The following is a 21,350-nucleotide window of genomic DNA, read 5'->3' on the forward strand; positions in this document are numbered from 1 at the left end:
AGGGAGAATTGCAGCCTGGGAGGAGGGGGTTCATGACCTTGGAAGGATACTGTCAAAGCCTTTTGGGGGCTCAATCACGTCATTTGGAACATCTATTTTTAATCTGCTTCTTGTCCCTGTATTGTGGGTTGTGATGGTCATGTCCAGGAGATTTCATGGAGAAGCATGTGATTTGTTTGATCAGCTGATAGATTTGCAAAGCTCTGATTTGCTGTGATCACATCCTGCTTTAGCACATGATTATGACCAGCAAATCAGAAACTTGCATCTCTATCACCTGACCAAACTGATCACATGCTTCTCCATGAGTTCTCCTAGACATGACAGTCACTAGTTGTGAGCCGCCCACCTCCACTTCTCCAGACTCTGAGGGGGGGGGGGGACTCCTGGCCACTGTGTCCCTGCATGTCCCCTGTATGTCCCCCTGCCCCCCTCAATGACATAACATATTGCTTCTCTTCCAGCCGGACCCCTGGAAATATCACATCTGGAAGGGCTCCCAGAGCACCATCACCCGCAAGAGAACCTTCAAAGAAGTTGCTAAGTAAGCGGGATTTTTTTTCTATGAGCGTTTCACAGCGGAAGAACCATCTGCCGTGAAGGGCCATCATACTGTACAATCTGATTGTACATAATTTCGGACATTTCTGTGCAGTAGTGGTGTGAAGGGTGATGGAATGGATGTAATGTGAGTAGATTGTGTATGGAGATCCTCATATCACACACATGGGGCAGGAATGTAGAGAGATCCTCATTATACCATGTGCCTCCTCCCTTATAGTGCTCAGACTGCGTTGCAGTGCATTCAGGGCTGGATTTACCATAAGGCACTGCAGGCACGTGCCTACAGGCGCCTGATGGTGGAAAGGGGGCTCACTCCCATCCCCAAGTGCCTCCCTCCCCCCTTCCCTATGCAGAGTTCTGAGCAGTTTGTAAATGAGTGGTTACTCACCTGGCTCTCTGCATTCCACTGATGAGTTCCCCCTTCAGTTGTGGGCAACTTAATACTGAGTGTACCATTGGCTACCTAATACTAGAGGGCAGCTGTAGCTACCTATGACGGGCAAGGGAAGTAAGGGAGACGTGGCACCTGGAACAGCCAGCACACCTGCGGTGCAGTTTGGTGGGAGTTTGTGGGTTAATGAAGTCTAAGGTGCCAGGACATCTGTGCCTATAGGCTCCTGTCATGTAAATCCGGACCCGAGTGCATTTGGCCCTTAAAGAAAACCTATACTGAAAATTAAAAGTCAAAATAAACATACACAAGTCATACTTGCCTCCCGTGCAGTCTACTCCTCAATCTATTTTTCCTGTCCTGCGTCCTGTTTGTCCACTGTGATCAATAGAATTCTCCGTCCTCCATTTTGAAAATGGCTATTACCCCATAACAGCTTCCTGGTCAGCACACTGTTAAACTGTAACATCGCCCACTTGAGCCATAGGGAAACATGGACACATCAGTTCTCCTCTCAGCTGTAACTGACAGCAACTGATATATTACTGGCAGCAACTGATATATTTCAGTTCTGACAAAATGTTGTCAGAACGGGAAGGGATCACTGTAAGAAGTAAATGGTGAGCTTATGAGAGGAACTGATGGCAAGGTAACTATGTAATGTTCATTTGAAGTTACCTCGTGTGTTTATTTTAAATAATTTTACTCAGTACAGGTTCTCTTTAAGGCTATCCTACATCTGTTAATGGTTAAGGTGCCCATTAACGGTACAATATTTTCCTCAGAAGCAATTGGAAGGTAATTATAAATTGTTTCGCATAAACAGTTCGATTTCACATATGATCTCAAAAGAGTTGTGGCCTTATGTACTCGATTGTGTGTAATATGTTGGCACTTTATAAAAACAATAAATAATTAAATAATAATTGTACGTGACCGAAGAATCACACATTTTCTTTTTATTTCGAATCGATGGCAGGAAATGAGGTCAGAAACGACTGGAAGTTAATGATTATGAGGAACGGCAGATAACTTTGGTAAAATGTAGTACTACCGTGTGTCTGTGGTGAATTTTGCGGCAGTGTGTTTTTGGAGTATAGAGTTGTAGAGATATCCATTCAGAAGATTGACCTCATAGTTGTGCTGTTGCTGGAGAGTGTACTGGTTAAGGGTTCATTTCTTGGCTGTTCCTGTTCAGTTAGCTAGCACCAGCAAGGAGACCTTAGGCAAGTCTCCCTTGACACTGCTACTGCCAACTGAGCGCGTCCTAGTGGCTGCAGCTCTGGTGCTTTGAGTCTGCCAGGAGAAAAGCACAATATAAATTGTTTTGTGTCTTGTCTTGTTGAGAATAAAGGTGGCCACACACCATACAATAAAATGATCCGATTGTACAGCAGTTCGATAAAAACGATCGTATCTCCCGAAAATATCGAGAGCTTTTTTTTCATTCGACTGAAAAATACGATCAGATTTCCCGTTTTTTTTTTTCGATTTAAATCGATCCGGAATGCCAGATATTTATTTTCAATTTTTTTTAAAGATTGTATGGTGTGTGTTGGATTGTGAATGTATTAATATACACAACCTAGCAATTTTGTCAGAGTTTCCAATCAGTTTTATCATAATTGGGGAAAAATTGAACATATGTGTGTAGTACATTGGTCATATTTTTGAAATGTTACAATCAGTTAGAAAAATTGATTGCAATTCTTAAATTGAACAGATATTTAAAAAATTGTATGGTGTGTGGCCACCTTTAGTCTTCACGCAGAAACACATATACACACACATACAGTACTCAGTCTTTATAACCCATGTCTTTCAAAAAACAACCATCGTCATATTACCTTCTACTATTACCTTATTTTCAACTACATTCCTTTTAAAGGACAACTGATGTGAGAGTGTTATGGAGGCTGCCATATTTAATTCCTTTTAAACAATGCACGTTGCCTGGTTTCTGGGGTTATTCAGACACTACTGCAGCCAAATAGATCAGCAGGGCTGCCAGCCTCCTTATCCATCTCACTTCAATTGTCCTTGAATTTGAATTACTGAAATAAATGAACTTTTGCATGAAATATTATTTTTTTTCGAGTTGTAATCTCTTTCCTACTTGCTGCAATCTCTTACCAACTAATAACTATTATTATTATGTTTTATTTACAGTATATAGCAACAACATCTTCCATAGTGCTGTACATATCACTAAACAAATAGTGGGGAGCATAGATACATTAGATGTCCAGAACTCTGTTCATATCAGGACATCCAGCAATACAAATACATATATAGTTGATGTGTGATTGAAGACATCACCAATACTGGTACATGTTCATATGACAAATTACAGCAGAATAACTCTAGTAGGAGGTCCCTACCCTTATGAGCTTACAATGTAGAGGGTAGTGGGCTGGAGACACTAGGGGAGGAGACACAGGTTAGCGGATGAGACAGTGAACCTCCAATGCTACCTATAGCAAATTATACCTCTAATGCTACCTATAGCAAATTATAGGCTTCTGTGAACAGGTGTGTTATAAGAGTACATTTGTAGGTTTTCAGACTCAGAGCATGACGGAGTGGCTGGGGGAGAGTGTTCCAAAGGAGAGGTGATGCTCGTGAGAAGTCCTGTATGCGGGAGGGAGAGAAGGTGATCAAACTAGAGGTCTCCTGTGAGGAGCGAAGGTGCCGGGTAGGATGGTATAGTGGTCCAAAGGCTTGTTGAAACACTTATAATCTGCTGCCTGGGACTGGCGTATAAATCAGATATTGAGATGTTAAGATGATGTCATTTACTTCCAGCGCGGTGAAATTCTCGGCCAAGCTGATGGGTCAGGCGATGGCGCGTAGAGTAAAGGCCACCATCCTGTACGCCACAGAGACTGGACGTTCTGAGACCTACGCCCACAAACTGTGCGACATCTTCACCCACGCCTTCGATCCCCGGGTAAGAGGAGACAGACTTCCTGATACTATGGAGTGTGATAGCCAATGAAAGACCCATGTTTGACATCAGTGTCCCTGGTGGAGAGGTTTACTCTCATTTCCTGTCACTTTTTGTCAATTCCCGTTACTCGGAATTGCTTCTTGTCCTTTCTTTGATTATTATTATCATTGGGTATTTATATACTGCTGACCTCTTCCACAGCACTTTACAAAGTCCATAGTCATGTCACTAAGGGCCCTTTTCCACTAGAGCGATTGCGATCGCTGAATCGCAAAATCGCAAATCGCTAGTGATTTTTAAATCGCTAGGGTTGTTACTTTATCATAGAAATCATGAGAAGTATTTTCCACTACAGTGATTCGATTTGGAAATCGCTAATCGCAAATCGCAATCGCTTGCTGGAGCGATTTTTACAATGATAATGCAATGCAAATGAAAATCGCAAATCACAATCGCATAACAGAATTAATGAAAAATCGCAATCGCAATCACTGGCGTTTGTGATTTGTGATTGCGATTGCTAGTGGAAAAGGGCCCTTACTGTTTCTTCTTACTTTCCACTACTTCCTGCCATTTCCCATCACTTTACGTCACTTCCTGTCATTTTTCATCACTTCCTGTCATTTCCTGCCAGTTTACATTACTTTCTATCATGGTCCTTGATTTTTTTTCGCTTTCCATATCATCCTGTCATTTTCTGTCAGTTTTCATCACCTATAATTTCCTGTCACCCTCTTTTACTTCCTGTAATGTCTGGTCACTTGTTGCCTTTTATAGTCACTCTCCCTCTCTTCCTTTCATCTCCCATCACTTTCTGTTACTTCCCACCAGGCATGCTCAAATCCGAATTCGGAAGATACCCGGATAGTTCTATCCGGATATCTCCCAGTAAACCTGTGCGGGGGGTCAATCTTACCTGTCTGACATCTTCTTCGTCCGTCCCTCGGCGCCTCTCACGATGCGCTCCATGCGGCGGTCAGGTGACTCCAAACACTTCCTCCTTCCGGGTTGAAGGAGGAAGTGTTTGGAGTCACGTGATGTGCGTGGCACGCATCGTGGGAGGTCTCGAGGCACGGAGCAAGAAGTCGTCAGACTGGTAAGATTGACCCCCACTCACCGCCACATAGGTTCACTGGGAGATATCCGGATAGAACTATCCGGGTATCTCCCAATTTTGGATTTGAACATGCCTGCTTCCCAGTCATTTTCTCTTACATCACTTCCTGTTCTTTTCCATCACTCTATATCACAGTCATTTCCCATAACTTTTTATCACTTCCTGTCATTTCCCTTCACTTTTTTCACTTCCTGTCGTTTCTCCCGACTTTCCATCATTTCCTGTCACTTCTAGTAAATCTCTGTCACTTCCTGTCAGGTGGTCTGCATGGACCAGTATGATACGGTGAACCTGGAGCATGAGACACTGGTATTGGTGGTGACCAGCACATTTGGCAATGGAGACCCTCCAGAGAATGGTGAGGTAAGGGATCCTGTCATACAAGCTATATATCTGCCCGCATTACCTGATGAAAATGTGAGTGACTCAGTGCCGGCACAATGTTGAGTCCTCTGAAAATGTCTATGCGTGTATAAAGCAAGCCTGCCATGTGTTGCTACTATGAGGCCGGTTGCACACCTTATATTAGCGGTGCAATGCATCGCAAAAATCAGCCTACATAAGACCCTGCAAAACGGTGTGGTGACAGGGCCATATGGATAGTGCCTTCCCCCGGCTAGTGACGTAATCCCTGCTGGGCAGACAGAACGTCACTGGCATCCCCATCAGTCTGCGCATATGCGTCACACTGCGCTCTCGTTGTGCACACTTACTGAGTCACCCGTTGACTGCATAATGTGTGCGGTAGGCACGGACCATGTGGTAACATACTGCAGACTTTGCGTCAGGATTGCAGTGATTACGGCGCACCTTGTTGCATTGCATGAAGTGTGCAAGTCTCCATAGTCTTGCATGACCCTTGAAGCGGGGTTGTGGCAGGGAAGTGTAATGCGGTGCGACGCAGTGTGCAAGAGGCCTGACAATAAAATGTGTCTTAGTGCTCTTCCACATCCAGAATGCGTGCGGGAGCCGTTCTCCTGCACACCTTATATGCACTGCAGCGTGTCATCGGGATGCTGCAGTGCGACGCAATCGGCAGCGGTAGTAATTAATTCAATCCGATGGGAAAACGCTCCCAAGCTCCCATGTGCGTCTAACCGCAACACATCGAAACTCATCATTGGGTGTGAAAGGTAAAATGAAAGTCTATGGACTTTCACTTTACCTTGGTTACCGCAATGTTTCGATTTTGCGTTAAACTGCAGAAAACGGGCTCTGGTGTGAAAGAGCCCATAGGGCTTGTGCACACCTAAAAGTTCTGTTGTAATCGCAAACGCTCAACGTTTTTAGAAATAATTTTTCGAAGTGATTTCTGGCATGTGCTTAGCAATTTTCTAGCTATGGAGCATTTTGGTGTAGCAATTTTTTATTTTTTGTACAGTAGAGCTGGAAGTGTGCAGCTTTTGTAAAAAAAAACAACAAAAAAACAAAGGCTTGGAAAAGTGCTCTGTTCTAACGTGTTTTAAAGCAATTTACCACTTTCCCATACTTAACATTGAGGCTGAATCGCCTTAGAAATGCTGCAGGACCCGCGTTTGCTTTTAGAAAAAAAAAAAAACATCGCTGTGGTGTGTTCCATCTCATACAAATACATTAGCCAAGCGCTTTTCAAAAGCGCTAGCATTTTGGAAAGCGCTCAGAACGGCTCTAGGTGTGCACCAGCCGTCAGCCTGTCCCAGAAGCTGTAGATTGTTTCGCCCATCAGGAGGACAGACTGACAGATTGCTGCAGCGTATGCTGATGATAAAGAAATAGCTAATAGTAAATAGCATCTGACCAGCTGTGATTTCTCTCTACAGACCTTCGCTCGGGAACTGATGGAAATGACGTCCCCTAATGTGGCCCCCCTGCAGTCAGAGCAGCAGAAGTGAGTGTGTCGCTCAAGCAGGGCTGTGCGTGTGTCAGCTGGTCACTGTCTGGTCACCTGCATCCCCCAGCTTCAGCCATTTCATTATAGAGTTATAATAATAACCTGCCAGAGGCTGAAATTTCCCTTCACTGGGCGCCTGAGAGATCTGCATCAAAAGAAAATGAATTGCAGAAAGTGGTGGATGGAATTCTGGGAAAATGGGTCCCTTGAATGCTCCTTCCCCGCAGAGGAACTTCAACTTCCTCTATGATGGACCATATGAGTCCTGACGCTCCTCCCTAGGGGCATTACAGCGTACCCTAAATAGCAGCAGTTACACATCAACCCTGCAGAGATACTGATAGCACACCACACACAATACAATTATTCAATATCTCTGAGCATCTCTCTTATACATTGTTTGTGTCCATGAGATTGGATGGTCTGGGGACTGAGTAGATTGGGAGGCATTACGCAGTATGGCCAGTAGGGAGCTTGTGACATCCGTCTCTCTTCTGATTCCCTTTCTCTCCCCTGATCCCCCTTTACTCCTGTCCTTCTTTCATCTGATTTCCTTCATCTCCCTTCACTCTCTCTCCTGACTCCCTTTGTATCCCCAGCATTCTCTCTCTCACTCACTCTTTCTCTGTCATTTCCATCTTGCTCCCTCTCTCATCTCACTCATTCCCCCCCCCTCCCCCCCCCCCCCCGCTCGCTCTCTCTCCCCCCCCCCCCCCCATTCCTTTTTGTATCTCTTTTTACTGTACCTCTTCCTCTTTTTCCCCATGTACCCTGTCTTCCCTTTCTTTGTCCTCCTTCCTTCTCACTTCACTCCACCCCCTTCCTCCCCTCCCACCTCCTTTATCCACGCCCCCCACTCTCACCTGTGCCCACTTTTTTTTCCTCTCTCCTCCCCTCCCTCTTTTGCTCCCTCTTCTCCATCTTTCTCTCCCCCCTCCTCCTGCTCTGTAGAGTTTCCATTTACCAGATGTTGATTGTTTGGACTCTCCATTCATTAATAAATGGCTTTTCAGACAGAAGACAGGAAATCCAGGAAGGAAACATTTCAGGATAATTTTAGTGCAGCAGTGATGAGTCTTCTGATATTTGTCATTTTGGTTCAGGGAGATGATGATGTGTTACACAGTGTGGAGTCTGCACTGGAACTGGGGGGCCGACATGGGAGTTCCCTTACACTGCTTATTGTACTGGTTCCTTAGGGGACCTAGTATGAAATGGTGGTCATGTGATCAGTTGGTCAGAGACAGAGACTGATTTGAACTCCTTGCACCCCAATGGGAGCATTGCACTCCTTTTTTACTTATTTTCCCTGGCTCACACCAGCTTGACGAGGAGGAAGAGGCACACAAAACCAAAATCTTAGATTGTTCCACATAGTTGCAAATATTGGAGGTGCAGAAAATTCACAGAAAGGAATGAGGTGTCTCTGAATGCAAATTGTGGGTGGAGCTGCACTTTAACCTTGCGTCATATTCATGGTGGATTGTTTTTCTAGGAGCTACAAGACTCGATTCAACAGTGTTTCCCAAACCGATCTTCTGGTCACCGCCTGGAAGAACAAGCGGAAGGAATCGAGTAACACCGACAGCGCCGGGCCTCTCGGAACGCTAAGGTATGTTCCAGCTTGACACCCACACATGGCTGGTATTCAGTATTTGGGGGGGATTTTCAGAATGTTCCCATTTAATATTGGGGACCATTTATAAATGCAACAAAAATCTTTCCTTATCTAATGAGTTAACTGTCTTAACTCATGGTTTATCTCTCCTTGGGGTTCATTCACAAAACGTAGCATGAATTATCTCACCTTGCAGTACTTATTTTTCACTTCAACTATAAGAAGAGTTAATTAATGAGGTAAACAGATAAAGGACATTTATTGGGACAGATAGAACAAATAAAGGGAGCTCATTAATAAAGTAAGTTTTATGAATCAACCTGGTAATGTGTTGATCTCATGATTTTTCTCTCCATTTTTGGTTATCTCTAGTATATATTCAGCTTTGTACATGCTCAGTAAATGTTGCGTAGGATAGAGATAGGGGTGGAGCCTCGCTGATCTGAATTCCCCTGTCTCTCTTTCAGGTTCTCGGTGTTCGGTCTGGGATCCCGGGCGTACCCCCATTTCTGTGCTTTTGGACATGCAGTGGACACCCGACTGGAGGAGTTGGGGGGAGAGCGGATCCTGGCGATGGGGGAGGGGGATGAGTTGTGTGGCCAGGAGGATTCCTTCCGAGCCTGGGCTAAGGCTGTCTTCAAGGTGAGCGACTTATATCCACCCTCCCCCAGTGTAATGATGCCAACACTACAATAACCCCTATATTAGAGTCTAATATGGCAGAACTGAAAGGATCATGAAACTGTCCCCTGCCATCTCCCAGATACATTGTGTATAACAACATTTTTTATTTCCTTGCTGGATAGGCAAGTGACTGCACAGAGCTAGCATCATGTTTCCAATAACTGGGAATTATGGGAAAGAGTACAGAGGTGGGTGTGATAGTCGTGTAACTATACAGAAGTGGCAGCCATAATGCTTCATCAGCTTTATTTTCCAGCAATGAAGCAATGATGAAGCAGGATCAAACAAATCAAACAGGATCAAACCTGCGAAATGTGTCGCATTGTCCCCCCGGCGTATGTAAATAAACTTGTACTTGACAAACACATTGGCAATGTTTGTGTTTGCTTGGAGGAGGTAAGTCCACCACTGCCTCCTCATGTTTTAAACTTTTTAGATTATATTATCCTTATGGCGCCTCTGTATCCATACTACGCTATATCAAGTCCACCTCTGGTCGAGGGGTGTTTCCCCCTTTTTTTCCTCATCTACGTAGAGCGAATTCTTAATACTGAGTGGGGTCAGGTCTAATCTCCCCTCCTGCATATACAGTGGTTGCCTTTTGGGTAACCCTGCTTTGTGAGGATAGCTTATTAATCTTATACTTCATTTCAACTACCAGTACGTACTACACTATATTTGGCTCTTGGTGTCCCTACTCCAGAGCTGGGAAACGGTCCTCCAGCACCCAAGGCTGAGACACCAAAGTGTGCCCCTCCATCCCTCCCACCCTTGCTGTCACACACTGATTGCTATTAGACTTAGAGTCGCCCCAGGGCCCCAACACCTTAATATCTAGTTATCTGACTTGCAGTCACTGCCATGTATCCCCTATTCTTATTTCTCTCTGCTTCAAACACAATAGGGGAATGATAGCTGAGTGAGTTGTACACCCCCTGCTACACTGCGCCCTGAGGCTGGAGCCTCTCTTGCCTCTGCCTGGCCCTGCCCTACTCTGTTTTATTTCCCAGCAAGATAGTTAAATAACTACACAGAAATGGCAGCCATAATGGTTCAGCAGCTTTATCCTCTGGCATGATAGTCATGTGACTACACCACTATAATGGTTTAGCAGCTTTATCCTCTGGCATGAAAGTCATGTGACTACACAACTATAATGGTTCAGCAGCTTTATCCTCTGGCATGATAGTCATGTGACTACACAACTATAATGGTTCAGCAGCTTTATCCTCAGGCATGAAAGTCATGTGACTACACAACTATAATGGTTCAGCAGCTTTATCCTCTGGCATGAAAGTCATGTGACTACACAACTATAATGGTTCAGCAGCTTTATCCTCTGGCATGAAAGTCATGTGACTACACAACTATAATGGTTCAGCAGCTTTTATTGTCCAGCATGGTAGTCATGTGACTACCCAGAAGTGGCAGCCATAATGATTCAGCAGCATTATTTTCCTGCACCACATTCATGTGACTACACAGCACCAGAACTGAGTTTTCAGTAACACTGATATTGAGTACATTTTTGTGGACTTGCCGAACTCCTCCAACATGCCAAAAAAAAGAGCTTTTATGTGAAATCTGGACACAAGACTATTGCCTTTTACACACACTGTACGTTGTTAGACTAGGCGCATGGTGATGGTCGCTTCTGACGAAAATCTAGTGTGTGCACAGTGCCCCCCTATCCACCTCGATGTATCGGTGGGCTATCAGACTGGCAGATTGTCTCAGCCAGGCCCAGGACAAGGCAATGTCCCCAAATCCCCCCACCCCCGGCTCTGCGCCGCACCATAGAGTATTGCTCCATTGGTCATTTTACTCCCTCCATAGCAACAGAACTCGGACTCCCTCCATAGCAACAGAACTCGGTCCCAAACTGTTGCCTGAGGGACCGAGTTCCGATTCGTTCGAGCACCAGTCCTTGTACATGTGTACGAGGCTTGAGACTACGGTAGGATTAAACTGTGAGCTCTTCTGAGGACAGTTAGTGACATGACTATGTACTCTGTAATGTGCTGCCGATTGCCAAAGAAGTCAGTGCTATATTCTTTCCTACTGTTCCACCTCCAGTGACGGGGCCTCTTTTTGCCCAGTTCTCAGGTTTGGAAAGTGAATTTCCTCCTGTCCCCTTAGCAGGGAGGGTCCGTCCTGGCTGAGGCTGTATAAACATAGCTGTCCTCTGTGTCACAATCACTTTCCTTCCCAGAACGCAGAGGGGGGAAATGGAGGAAGATAAGAAGGGAGGTGACTGCGGACATTGTCCACCTGCTGCCCCCCACCATCCACATTAACTGCTTCACTGCTGCGCAACCACTTTCTGCGTTGCTCTGTGTTCTGGTCATCATATTGCGTACAACCTTAAAGAGGAACTCTAGCAAAAATAAAAAAAAAAGATAGCAGTTAAAATTTGACAGAACCAGCAGGGTTTGGGCTAGTCCATCTCCTCATGGGGGCACTATGTCACACTAGCCTCTGAAGAAGCTTTTTTTAAGCGAAACAGCTGTCAGGCTCTCTTCACCCCCGTTGCATAACCCGAAGTCTATGATCTGTGATTGAGGCAGGAAACACACTTGACTGAGAACTCATGTTAATCAATGAGCTAGTTCACACTTAATGTGTTTTTTGCGCGCAGAAAAAAACTGACATTCTGCATCACGATTCTGCACATTTTGTCAGTTTTATGTATCAATTACATCAGCTGCTGTGAAAAAACACACACATTTTCCTGCATAGACACACACTTGGTGTGCAGAAAAAGTACGCAGAACAACGCATGCAGGAACTGAAAGACAAGTGTGTTCCCTAAAGTTTCTGTTGCATTTCACAGTGCCTCAACTTCTTTTTCATAAGCTCATCTCCTCATGGGGAATTTTTAGGGTTTTCTTTGTTGTCAAAAAGCATTTGCTGAATGGCAGTTGCTAAGTCTAACTGACAAAGTAGTGTGCAAGTGATTAGGGAGGCTGGCTGGCATCTTACTATTTTGGCACTTAAATAGAAACCGTGACCAAGAATTGAACTTCATCCCAATCAGTAGCTGATACCCCCTTTTACATGAGAAATCTTTTCCTTTTTACAAACTTATCATCAGGGGGCGCTGTATGGCTGATATTGTGGTGAAACCCCTCCCTTAAGAAACTCTGAGGACCATGGTCCTGGCAGTTTCCTGTCTGTGGACCTTGTTGCATTGTGGGAAATAGCTGTTTACAGCTGTTTCCGACTGCCAAAAAAGCAAGCAGCAGCTATATCACCTGCCAGCAGTAAAAATGTCACCATGTGATAAATCTCAGAATGTAAATCAGGGATTTAAAAGATTTTACAATGGGTAAACATTGACTAAATCATTTATACATAATTATTGTAAAACTGAAGCACTTTTTTTTATTACATTATTTTCACGGGAGTTCCTCTTTAAGCACTTTTGTTCATTACATTATTTTTACTGGAGTGCCTCTTTAACAACTGCCATTCAGGAAATGGACTAGGCCAAAACCTGTCAGTTCTGTCAGATTTTAACTGCTTACTTTTTTCACTGGAGTGGTCCTTGCGGAAGTGGAGCAGTTGCTCAGAGCAGCCAATCAGAATTCCTGATCTGGAGGTCTGCTCCATTTTTGCTTCAGTTTTGCTCATCTTCCTTGCACTGATTTTGAAGTAACTATTTAGTTGTGGTTACATCTGTCACCTCCCTGGGGAAAGGGAATGGGTGAATCCTGGACTGGGAGCAGAAGTACAAGATGTTGTTGAGACCTATAGTAGTCTGTGACTGGTGAAGACCAATCCGAGTGGGGGGGTATATACATTGCACAGTCCTGCTTTGATATGTACAGTTTGCGCGCTGTCTGCATCACCCAGTGAAATCTTCATATTACTTGATGTCCCCTCTTTAGGCTGCCTGTGACACATTCTGCGTTGGGGAAGATATCGATCTAAATGTTCATGACTTCTTCAAAGCCAAAGGTAGCTGGCAGCGCTCGCTCTATCGGATGTCCATCCAGGCCTCGGCGCCCGATCTCATCACAGGTAGGAAGCTGCCACTGTGGTCACCTATGAAATATGGGCACGGGTGACTTCCTTTTGTATATATGAACTTTTGTGCAGAGTTTTGTGTCACTATATAAATCAACCATAACCCTAACCTCTAAAGCATGGACAATGCAGAAAGTCTTCCATGATAGCTTTATTTAAGCAGACATGACATTTTTGTTTTCAAACTTCTGCCGAGGCTCTGCCCACCCCTATCTGCATGCCGCTGCCCACCCCCAGCTCGGCAGCGGTGGTCTAATTGGTGGCTGCTGAGCTGGGGGCGGGCCGCAGGAACACAAGCGGAGGTTTCCAAAGAGCTTTGGAAGACTTCAGAAACATGCCCACGACTTAATTACTGAGGAGGGGGCGGAGCATCACCTTACAAGTGATCAGGTAAGTAATTAACCCTGACACCACTTCCCCCATCCCCATCCTGCACTGAGACAGAGTCTAAAATGAATAGCTCTGTCTATTATACTGGAGGTACACTTTAACTGAAAGCTGTGAGAAAACGCGGAAAAGCCGCCGCGTGTGCTGCTGAGGAGGCGGCTGATTCCGCGTCCAATGCGGCGGTTTGCACACGGAAGCGTGTGTCTGGTAACAGGGCAGAACGCAGAAAAGCCGACGCATGTAACAACAGTAAGTTTGCACGCTGCAGCGTGTCTGGTGTGGCTGAGTCTGTTAGTGCACGTAGGCTTAGGAATACAAGCGCGCCGCGCTGAGAGGCAGAACTCTTATACTGGGCAGGGAGAGTCAGCTGATCACGCCGATCAGCTGACTCCAGAGCAGGATACTATTGGTTGATCAATTAGGGGTGGTGCTGGAGAGCACTACTCTATATATAGTTTCTGCCGGCCAGTTGCAAGTTGTCTGCCGTTGCGAACACTACGTGGAAGCACTCAGACTTTAGTCAGATCCAATTTGTGTTTGAACCAGGTGGACCTGGGAATTCACACTGAGCCAGATTACTTGTACTGTTATTCTGTTTATGCTTAGGCTAGTTCCAGGGTGTAGAGACCACGGACCTCACACCCAGACTAGGGAACTGTATTATCATCTGTGTTCTACTCCAGACTAGTTCCAGGGTGCTGAGACCACGGACCTCGCACCCAGACTAGGGAACTGTATTATCATCTGTGTTATTCTCCAGACTAGTTCCAGGGTGTAGAGACCATGGACCTCACACCCAGACTAGGCATTGTTTGATATCTCTTATGACTTATTGCTTTCCTGACTACTCTTCTGTCTTCTGATTCGGTACCTCGCATATCTGATTCTCCGTTGCCAAACCCTGCTTGCCCTGGATACCGAATCCGTCTTCTGTCTTTGTACTTTATCTGTCCGTGTGTTACCGACCAGGCGTGCCCGACCTCGAGAGCTATCTCTCCTCTCAAGAGATAGTCTCCAGATCAGATAGTGACATCCACCTTCAGGTGTCACTCACTCTCTGGTCCTTCCTATCTCCAGCCTGACTCCACCCCTTAGAGTCTCAGGCTGCTGGAAGGTTCCTGTGTCCTCAAGAGCAGTATTCCTTACTGCCTATGATCAGCTGCTTGCAGGTGCATTACTCAAAGTACTACTGTTACACCAAACACTCACATACCTATAGGTGTCCAGAGGTTAGCAATATATCTGTATTATCGGTGATTCTGCAGATCATCAATAATCAGGTATATATCTGCATTCTTGGTGATACTGCAGATCACCAATAATCAGATTCTCTCTGAGTGCTGACACCAATCGTTACAGAAGCATTTTGGGTCTCTGAACCTTTTAAAAATGGAATGACCACATCCTCCTTCAAACCAATTCATTTTAACAATATTGGTGGTTTGTTATCGCTGTCTGTGTTACAGGTTTCTCTATGCATGAATTGTGGAGTGTTAAGGGTTAATATTGGATATGATCTGACCACACCCCTTTAGCACCTGCCCTTGTCGAGTGGGGGTTCCATTTGTATTTATTTGTTTCATAGCCGTGTGGCCTGGTTATGAACTGTTGCTCTCTTGACCCTGGTTTGAAAGTTTGTTACTAGATTTCAAAAATCTGTTGGAGCATAATATGTGTGTTCCCTCTATAAAATGTTCAGAACCCCAGAATGCTCTTAATTAAATGATGTCTGGTTTGCTGTGCTGACTGGTGTGGGGTAGGAGTCTAACGCTTAGCTTTAAACCATATCTCCTTATCTCTCCTATGAATGCCACAGCAATAACCCATTATCTCATGGTTTTCATCTGATCTCAGTGGAAGGACTGGCAGAACTGAACATTCTAATACCATCTCCTCCCCTTTACCCCACAACTGCTGGTGTACCACAGGGCTTGGCTCTCGGTCCTTTTATTTTCTCCATGTACATCTATGGTCTTGGCTAGTTTATTAGCTCTTGACTCCCAATATGACTAATATGCAGATGACACCAACCAAAAGTGGTGTGAGGCCATTCCTGTCGCAGTCATCTGGCTGCCTATACTGGAGGGAAAGGGGGGTGGGGTCATCTGGCTACCTATACTGGAGGAGGGGGGGTCATCAGGTTACCTATACTAGAGGGAAGGGGGTGAGGTCATCTGGCTACCTATACTGGGGAAGGGGGGGGGGGGGGTCATCAGGTTACCTATACTGAAGGGGGGCGGCTGGTGACAGTGGCCTTGGGCGGTAAAGAGTACAAATCCGGCCCCTCTAAAATCCCATTACTGGATAATGTTCTTAATAAACAAAGATATTCCTTTTTTCTTATTATTATTATTATTAACATTAGCCAGCCTATAGAGCCTTCCTCCTGGCAGTCGTTTGTGTCGCTGTTTGTGTTCTGGAGAGCAGATCTGGCAGGCAGCCTGGAATCCCCTCTCCCCCCACCGGCCTGCTTGGCTCTATAATGGAGTTGGCCAGAGCTGCAAGTGGTTACATTGTGTCACTTCTGTAAACACATTGTTCATCCCAAGTGCTGGAAACACAATGACAGGTCCCCATCTGTTCTGCCGGCGAAACAGAACATGGCTGGACGGGGAAGCTGTCCTCACAGCCACTGATAGATCACGTCTCTGGAGTGTTCTACCCAATGACTCCACACACTGCTCCTCCAAGCCACTGATAGATCACGTCTCTGATGTGTTCTACCCAATGACTCCACACACTGCTCTTCACAGCCACTGATAGATCACGTCTTTGGAGTGTTCTACCCAATGACTCCACACACTGCTCCTCCAAGCCACTGATAGATCACGTCTCTGATGTGTTCTACCCAATGACTCCACACACTGCTCTTCACAGCCACTGATAGATCACGTCTCTGGTGTGTTCTACCCAATGACTCCACACACTGCTCTTCACAGCCACTGATAGATCACGTCTCTGGTGTGTTCTACCCAATGACTCCACACACTGCTCTTCACAGCCACTGATAGATCACGTCTCTGGTGTGTTCTACCCAATGACTCCACACACTGCTCTTCACAGCCACTGATAGATCACGTCTCTGGTGTGTTCTACCCAATGACTCCACACACTGCTCCTCACAGCCACTGATAGATCACGTCTCTGGTGTGTTCTACCCAATGACTCCACACACTGCTCCTCACAGCCACTGATAGATCACGTCTCTGGTGTGTTCTTCTCAATGACTCCACACACTGCTCCTCACAGCCACTGATAGACCACGTCTCTGGTGTGTTCTTCCCAATGACTCCACACACTGCTCCTCACGGCCACTGATAGACCACGTCTCTGGTGTGTTCTTCCCAATGACTCCACACACTGCTCCTCACAGCCACTGATAGATCACGTCTCTGGTGTGTTCTACCCAATGACTCCACACACTGCTCCTCACAGCCACTGATAGATCACGTCTCTGGTGTGTTCTACCCAATGACTCCACACACTGCTCCTCACAGCCACTGATAGACCACGTCTCTGGTGTGTTCTTCTCAATGACTCCACACACTGCTCCTCACGGCCACTGATAGACCACGTCTCTGGTGTGTTCTTCCCAATGACTCCACACACTGCTCCTCACAGCCACTGATAGACCACGTCTCTGGTGTGTTCTTCTCAATGACTCCACACACTGCTCCTCACGGCCACTGATAGACCACGTCTCTGGTGTGTTCTTCCCAATGACTCCACACACTGCTCCTCACAGCCACTGATGGACCATGTCTCTGGTGTGTTCTGCCCAATGACTCCACACACTGCTGACCCCCACATTATATATTCCTGTACCTCCACTGCCTGGACTGCACCAGAGCAGAAGAGGCTGGGAGAGAAGGGTGACACACAAACACCAGCCCACACCCTGTCATCAATTATCCCACCTAGATCCAATAATAATGGACAGATTCTATAAAACGTTATCACCAAAGGACAGTTTAACTAAGGATGAAGATTAGATTCGGGTATGATCTCAGAGTCTGGGTCAGGGATACAGTAAAGGTGGCCATACACAGAGCCGGGACAAGGTCCTCCAGCACCCAAGGCTGAGACACCAAATTGCGCCCCTCCACCCCAGCCGTCACACACTGATTGCTGTTAGACTAAAGTCCCACACACACTCAACAGCGGTCTCTTATGCTGGGAATACACAGTTCGTTTTGTAGCTGATTAGATGGTTCGATAGATCATTTCCAACATGTCCGATCTTCCTTTCCATTCCTTTGCCGCTCAATTTCTGATAGAAGTGAATGGAAAAAGATAAGAGAAACGAGAGGAAGATACGAATCGAGATTTTAATCGAGAGCTGAAATCGAGCGGCAAAAACGATCGAGAGCAAAAACGCAAGGCAGAAACGAACCGTGTATTCCCAGCATAAGGCTCTCACAACTTTTTTTGTGAAACACCTAAAATAAATCATTCAAGCAGCTGATAAGACTGATAAGAAGTCAATTCAACATTTGGATTGACTTATTATCAGTCTCATCAGCTGCTTGAACAATAGTCTCCGGCAATCCTGGCTTGACAAGCCTGACAAGCTACATTTATTTACCTTCCCTGGCTCCAGCGGGGGCGCTGGTGCGGCTCTCAGCATGGAGATAGGCGGAAATAGCCAATTTCCGTCGGGTCCGCTCTACTATGCAGGTGTAGGAGACTTGCACCTGCGCAGTAGAGTGGCCCAACAGCGATTGTCTTTTTCCGCCTATCTCTGAGCGGAGAGCCGATACTGCGCCTGCGCTGGAGCCGGGAAGGTAAATATTTACATCCCCGCTTTTCCGGGAGCTTTTTCGCCGCCGCCGCGGGACTTAGGAGGGCGAGGGAAGCCTCGATAGGATCCGGAGGCATCCCCTACTCGAGGTGAGTACCCCCCAGGGGAACTGTTTTTCGTTACAGGTTTTTTTTATCTCAAGTTATCTGGCTTGCAGTCACCGTCATGTATCCCTTTTTATTTCTCTCTGCTTCAAACACAATAGGCAGGGGCGTAGCAATAGGGGGTGCAGAGGTAGCGACCGCATCGGGGCCCTTGGGCCAAAGGGGCCCCGAAGGGCCCTCCCTCAATTACAGTATTGGCTCTCTTTTGGTCCTGTGATCATAATAATTACTTCTATAGATACGTTGAATAGTGGTAATCATAAATCACCTTCTCCCCATCCCCTTCTTGCACCTCAGACACTGTAGTTGCCATTGGCAGGTTTTGGTGCGCCGTATTAATTGTTATGTATAGAGTGCTTGGGGGGCCCCAATGTAAAACTTGCATCGGGGCCTGCAGCTCCTTAGCTACGCCACTGACAATAGGGGAATGATAGCTGAGTGAGTTGTGCGCCCCCTCCGGGCTGAGGCGGAAGAGGCTCCAGCCTCAGGGCGAGGCTGGAGCCTCTTCCGTCTCAGCCCGGCCCTGGCCATACATCATGCGATTTTGCAGCCGATTGACCATCCAATTAGATAATTATGATTGTTTCGCCAGAGAGGGATCATTACTCGATCCCTACAGCCTATGGAGAGCCCCATGCTCAAGCTGAATATAGATGGACCTAACAGATGCGCTTACTGTGTCTGTTTTGCATTCACTTTAGTGTGAACCGGCCCTTACTCCCGTTACTCAGAGCTGCCATGTTGGTGTTTTAGCAGCGTTGGGTTACATGTAGGACACATGTGACGTCGCTGTGACTGCAGGACTTTGCTGTGACCACAGTGTTGGCTTCATGTTACCATTCTGATCTTAAGAACAGGTAAGGAAGCCACAATCTCATCCACGATCCAGCTGTCCCGTAACTGACCAGAATCGCCTTTGTAGAAACCCACTAAACTGGCAGTGAAGGGGGAGCTGCAATTGTGGCAGTGAATGTCTATTGTGTATCTGCTGGTTGAATAGATCCTCACATATGATTCTTCTCTGTCAGGCCTCTCCCAGGTGCACCGAAGAAAAGTCTACGAGGCCACCTTCATCTCCAAAGAGAACTTGCAGAGTGAGCAGTCCAGGTGAGGTGGGAGGAAGTGTGGGGTGAGGGGCACAAAAAGGTAATCACATAAGTCAGATCTCATGTTTTGTCACCGGCTGCTTGCTGAAAAGACATCCACTGAACTCTGATCGGTTGTCTGAGGTTTGGTTCAGAGAAGAAGCATTGGAGTTCCTCAAAAACCCCAGAAACTTTGCGTAGTGGTGTATGTGTGTAGAGTAGTTTTTAGGCATAGGCAAACCAGGCATTCACCTATTTGTACAAAGCAAACAGAGGCACCAAAAGAATAAAAAGGACTAAAATACTTACAAATCATAAATTGAGGAGGCAGTAATGGATTCACCCCCTCCAAGCAGACACAAGGGACTGTAGACAGTCAGAATTTTGCACAAAACAAATAAAAATTGCGTCAAAATTCTGACAGATTTATTATTTTTAAAGTGAACCAGAGACGAAGCACCCTCATGTATTTTACCATATACAGTATATCAGTGGGAACATTAGAGAAAACACCTACCCTGCTCTCTCCTTCATTCTTCACTGCTCATCCTGCCTGTTAGCAGCCCTGATAAAATCCCTAACTGAGCATTCAGTCTGGCTTTGCTCAGGAATCATTATAGCTGAGTCTGTCTTCTCAGATGTATTTTCAAGCCCAAGCCTGCGCCCTTCTTGTTCTGCTATAATGACTCAGCTAGAATGATTCCTGAGCAAAGCCAGACTGAATGCTCAGTTAGGGATTTTATCAGGGCTGCTAACAGGCAGGCTGAGCAGTGAAGGATGAAACCGAGAGTAGGGTAGGTGTTTTCTCTAATGTTCCCACTGATATACCGTATATGGTAAAATATATGAGGGTGCTTCGTCTCTGGTTCACTTTAAGCATTTTAGTCCTTTTTATTCTTGTGCTGCCTCCGTTTGCTTTGTACAAATACTGAGTACTCTCTTGGTGGAGGAGTATTAACCCCTTTTTTTCTGTTACGGAGAGCGACTTCTTAGGCTAGGTCCACAGTTGTCCGTTGCAGATCGGATCAGTGTCTCCGTTTTGAGAGAAATGGCCTTTTTGCAGCCTAGGTTTCCAGTCCATAGAAACGTATCTCCAGCCGTGGGGGGGGGGGATCCATGATGGAGGGGTTAGCATGCAGGAAGGGGGGCAGTGTTCACAGCGGTGGGGAGGGAGGTCAGGCCCCCTCCCTCATTTGGGTCCCCTCCCCCTCCAGTTAGTTTCTTTTAAAAAATCGTTATCTTTGTATGGATTTTGCTAAGCTCTCCAATGTCTCCAACCATCCAAACACCAAAAGAGTTGCTGTCTTGAGACTGAATTGTCTAATGTCTGTAATGTCTGTGTCTAAAGCCTGGTACACAGACACTTCCAATTTTTATTGGCTAATCATGGACCAATTGTACCACCTCCATGTAGTATGAGAGTAATAGGCTGGGTCCACACTAACTTACCCAATCTGTTCATAGTATTCAAAATCTGTTCACCCTCATACTAACATGGAGGTTGTGAAACTGGCCAATCAAAACTGAAGCTGTGTACAAGGCTTTAGTGTGTAAGAGAGATTAGAGAGTTAGCTCCTCTGGTGTGGAGTGTGATGTGATCATACAATGCTATGGAATATATGGAATAGTCAGAACTGTATAAACTATACTAGACTGTAACTAATTAATGAATGAACCTTACTCTCCCCTTCTTCTCTGATTGGTTCTTCTGGCTCCTGTTTTCTGCTCCTCTGATTGGTCCTTTCTCACC

At 45.8% G+C, this 21,350-nt stretch overlaps 1 protein-coding gene across 7 annotated transcripts in view; it reads left to right on the forward strand.

Moving 5' to 3' along the window:
- The window catches only part of NOS3 (nitric oxide synthase 3), a 242,706-nt gene that overhangs the window by 202,912 nt on the left and 18,444 nt on the right, over positions 1-21,350 (forward strand). For all 7 annotated transcript variants that reach the window (XM_068235393.1, XM_068235396.1, XM_068235397.1 and 4 more), the window contains 8 exons: positions 465-544; positions 3,761-3,905; positions 5,281-5,385; positions 6,822-6,889; positions 8,388-8,504; positions 8,978-9,152; positions 13,085-13,217; positions 19,544-19,622. In XM_068235393.1, coding sequence (XP_068091494.1) covers positions 465-544; positions 3,761-3,905; positions 5,281-5,385; positions 6,822-6,889; positions 8,388-8,504; positions 8,978-9,152; positions 13,085-13,217; positions 19,544-19,622 — 902 coding nt within the window. The remainder of the gene's footprint in view (positions 1-464; positions 545-3,760; positions 3,906-5,280; positions 5,386-6,821; positions 6,890-8,387; positions 8,505-8,977; positions 9,153-13,084; positions 13,218-19,543; positions 19,623-21,350) is intronic.

This window comes from Hyperolius riggenbachi, chromosome 5, assembly GCF_040937935.1.
Source record: "Hyperolius riggenbachi isolate aHypRig1 chromosome 5, aHypRig1.pri, whole genome shotgun sequence".
Classification (NCBI taxonomy): domain Eukaryota; kingdom Metazoa; phylum Chordata; class Amphibia; order Anura; family Hyperoliidae; genus Hyperolius; species Hyperolius riggenbachi.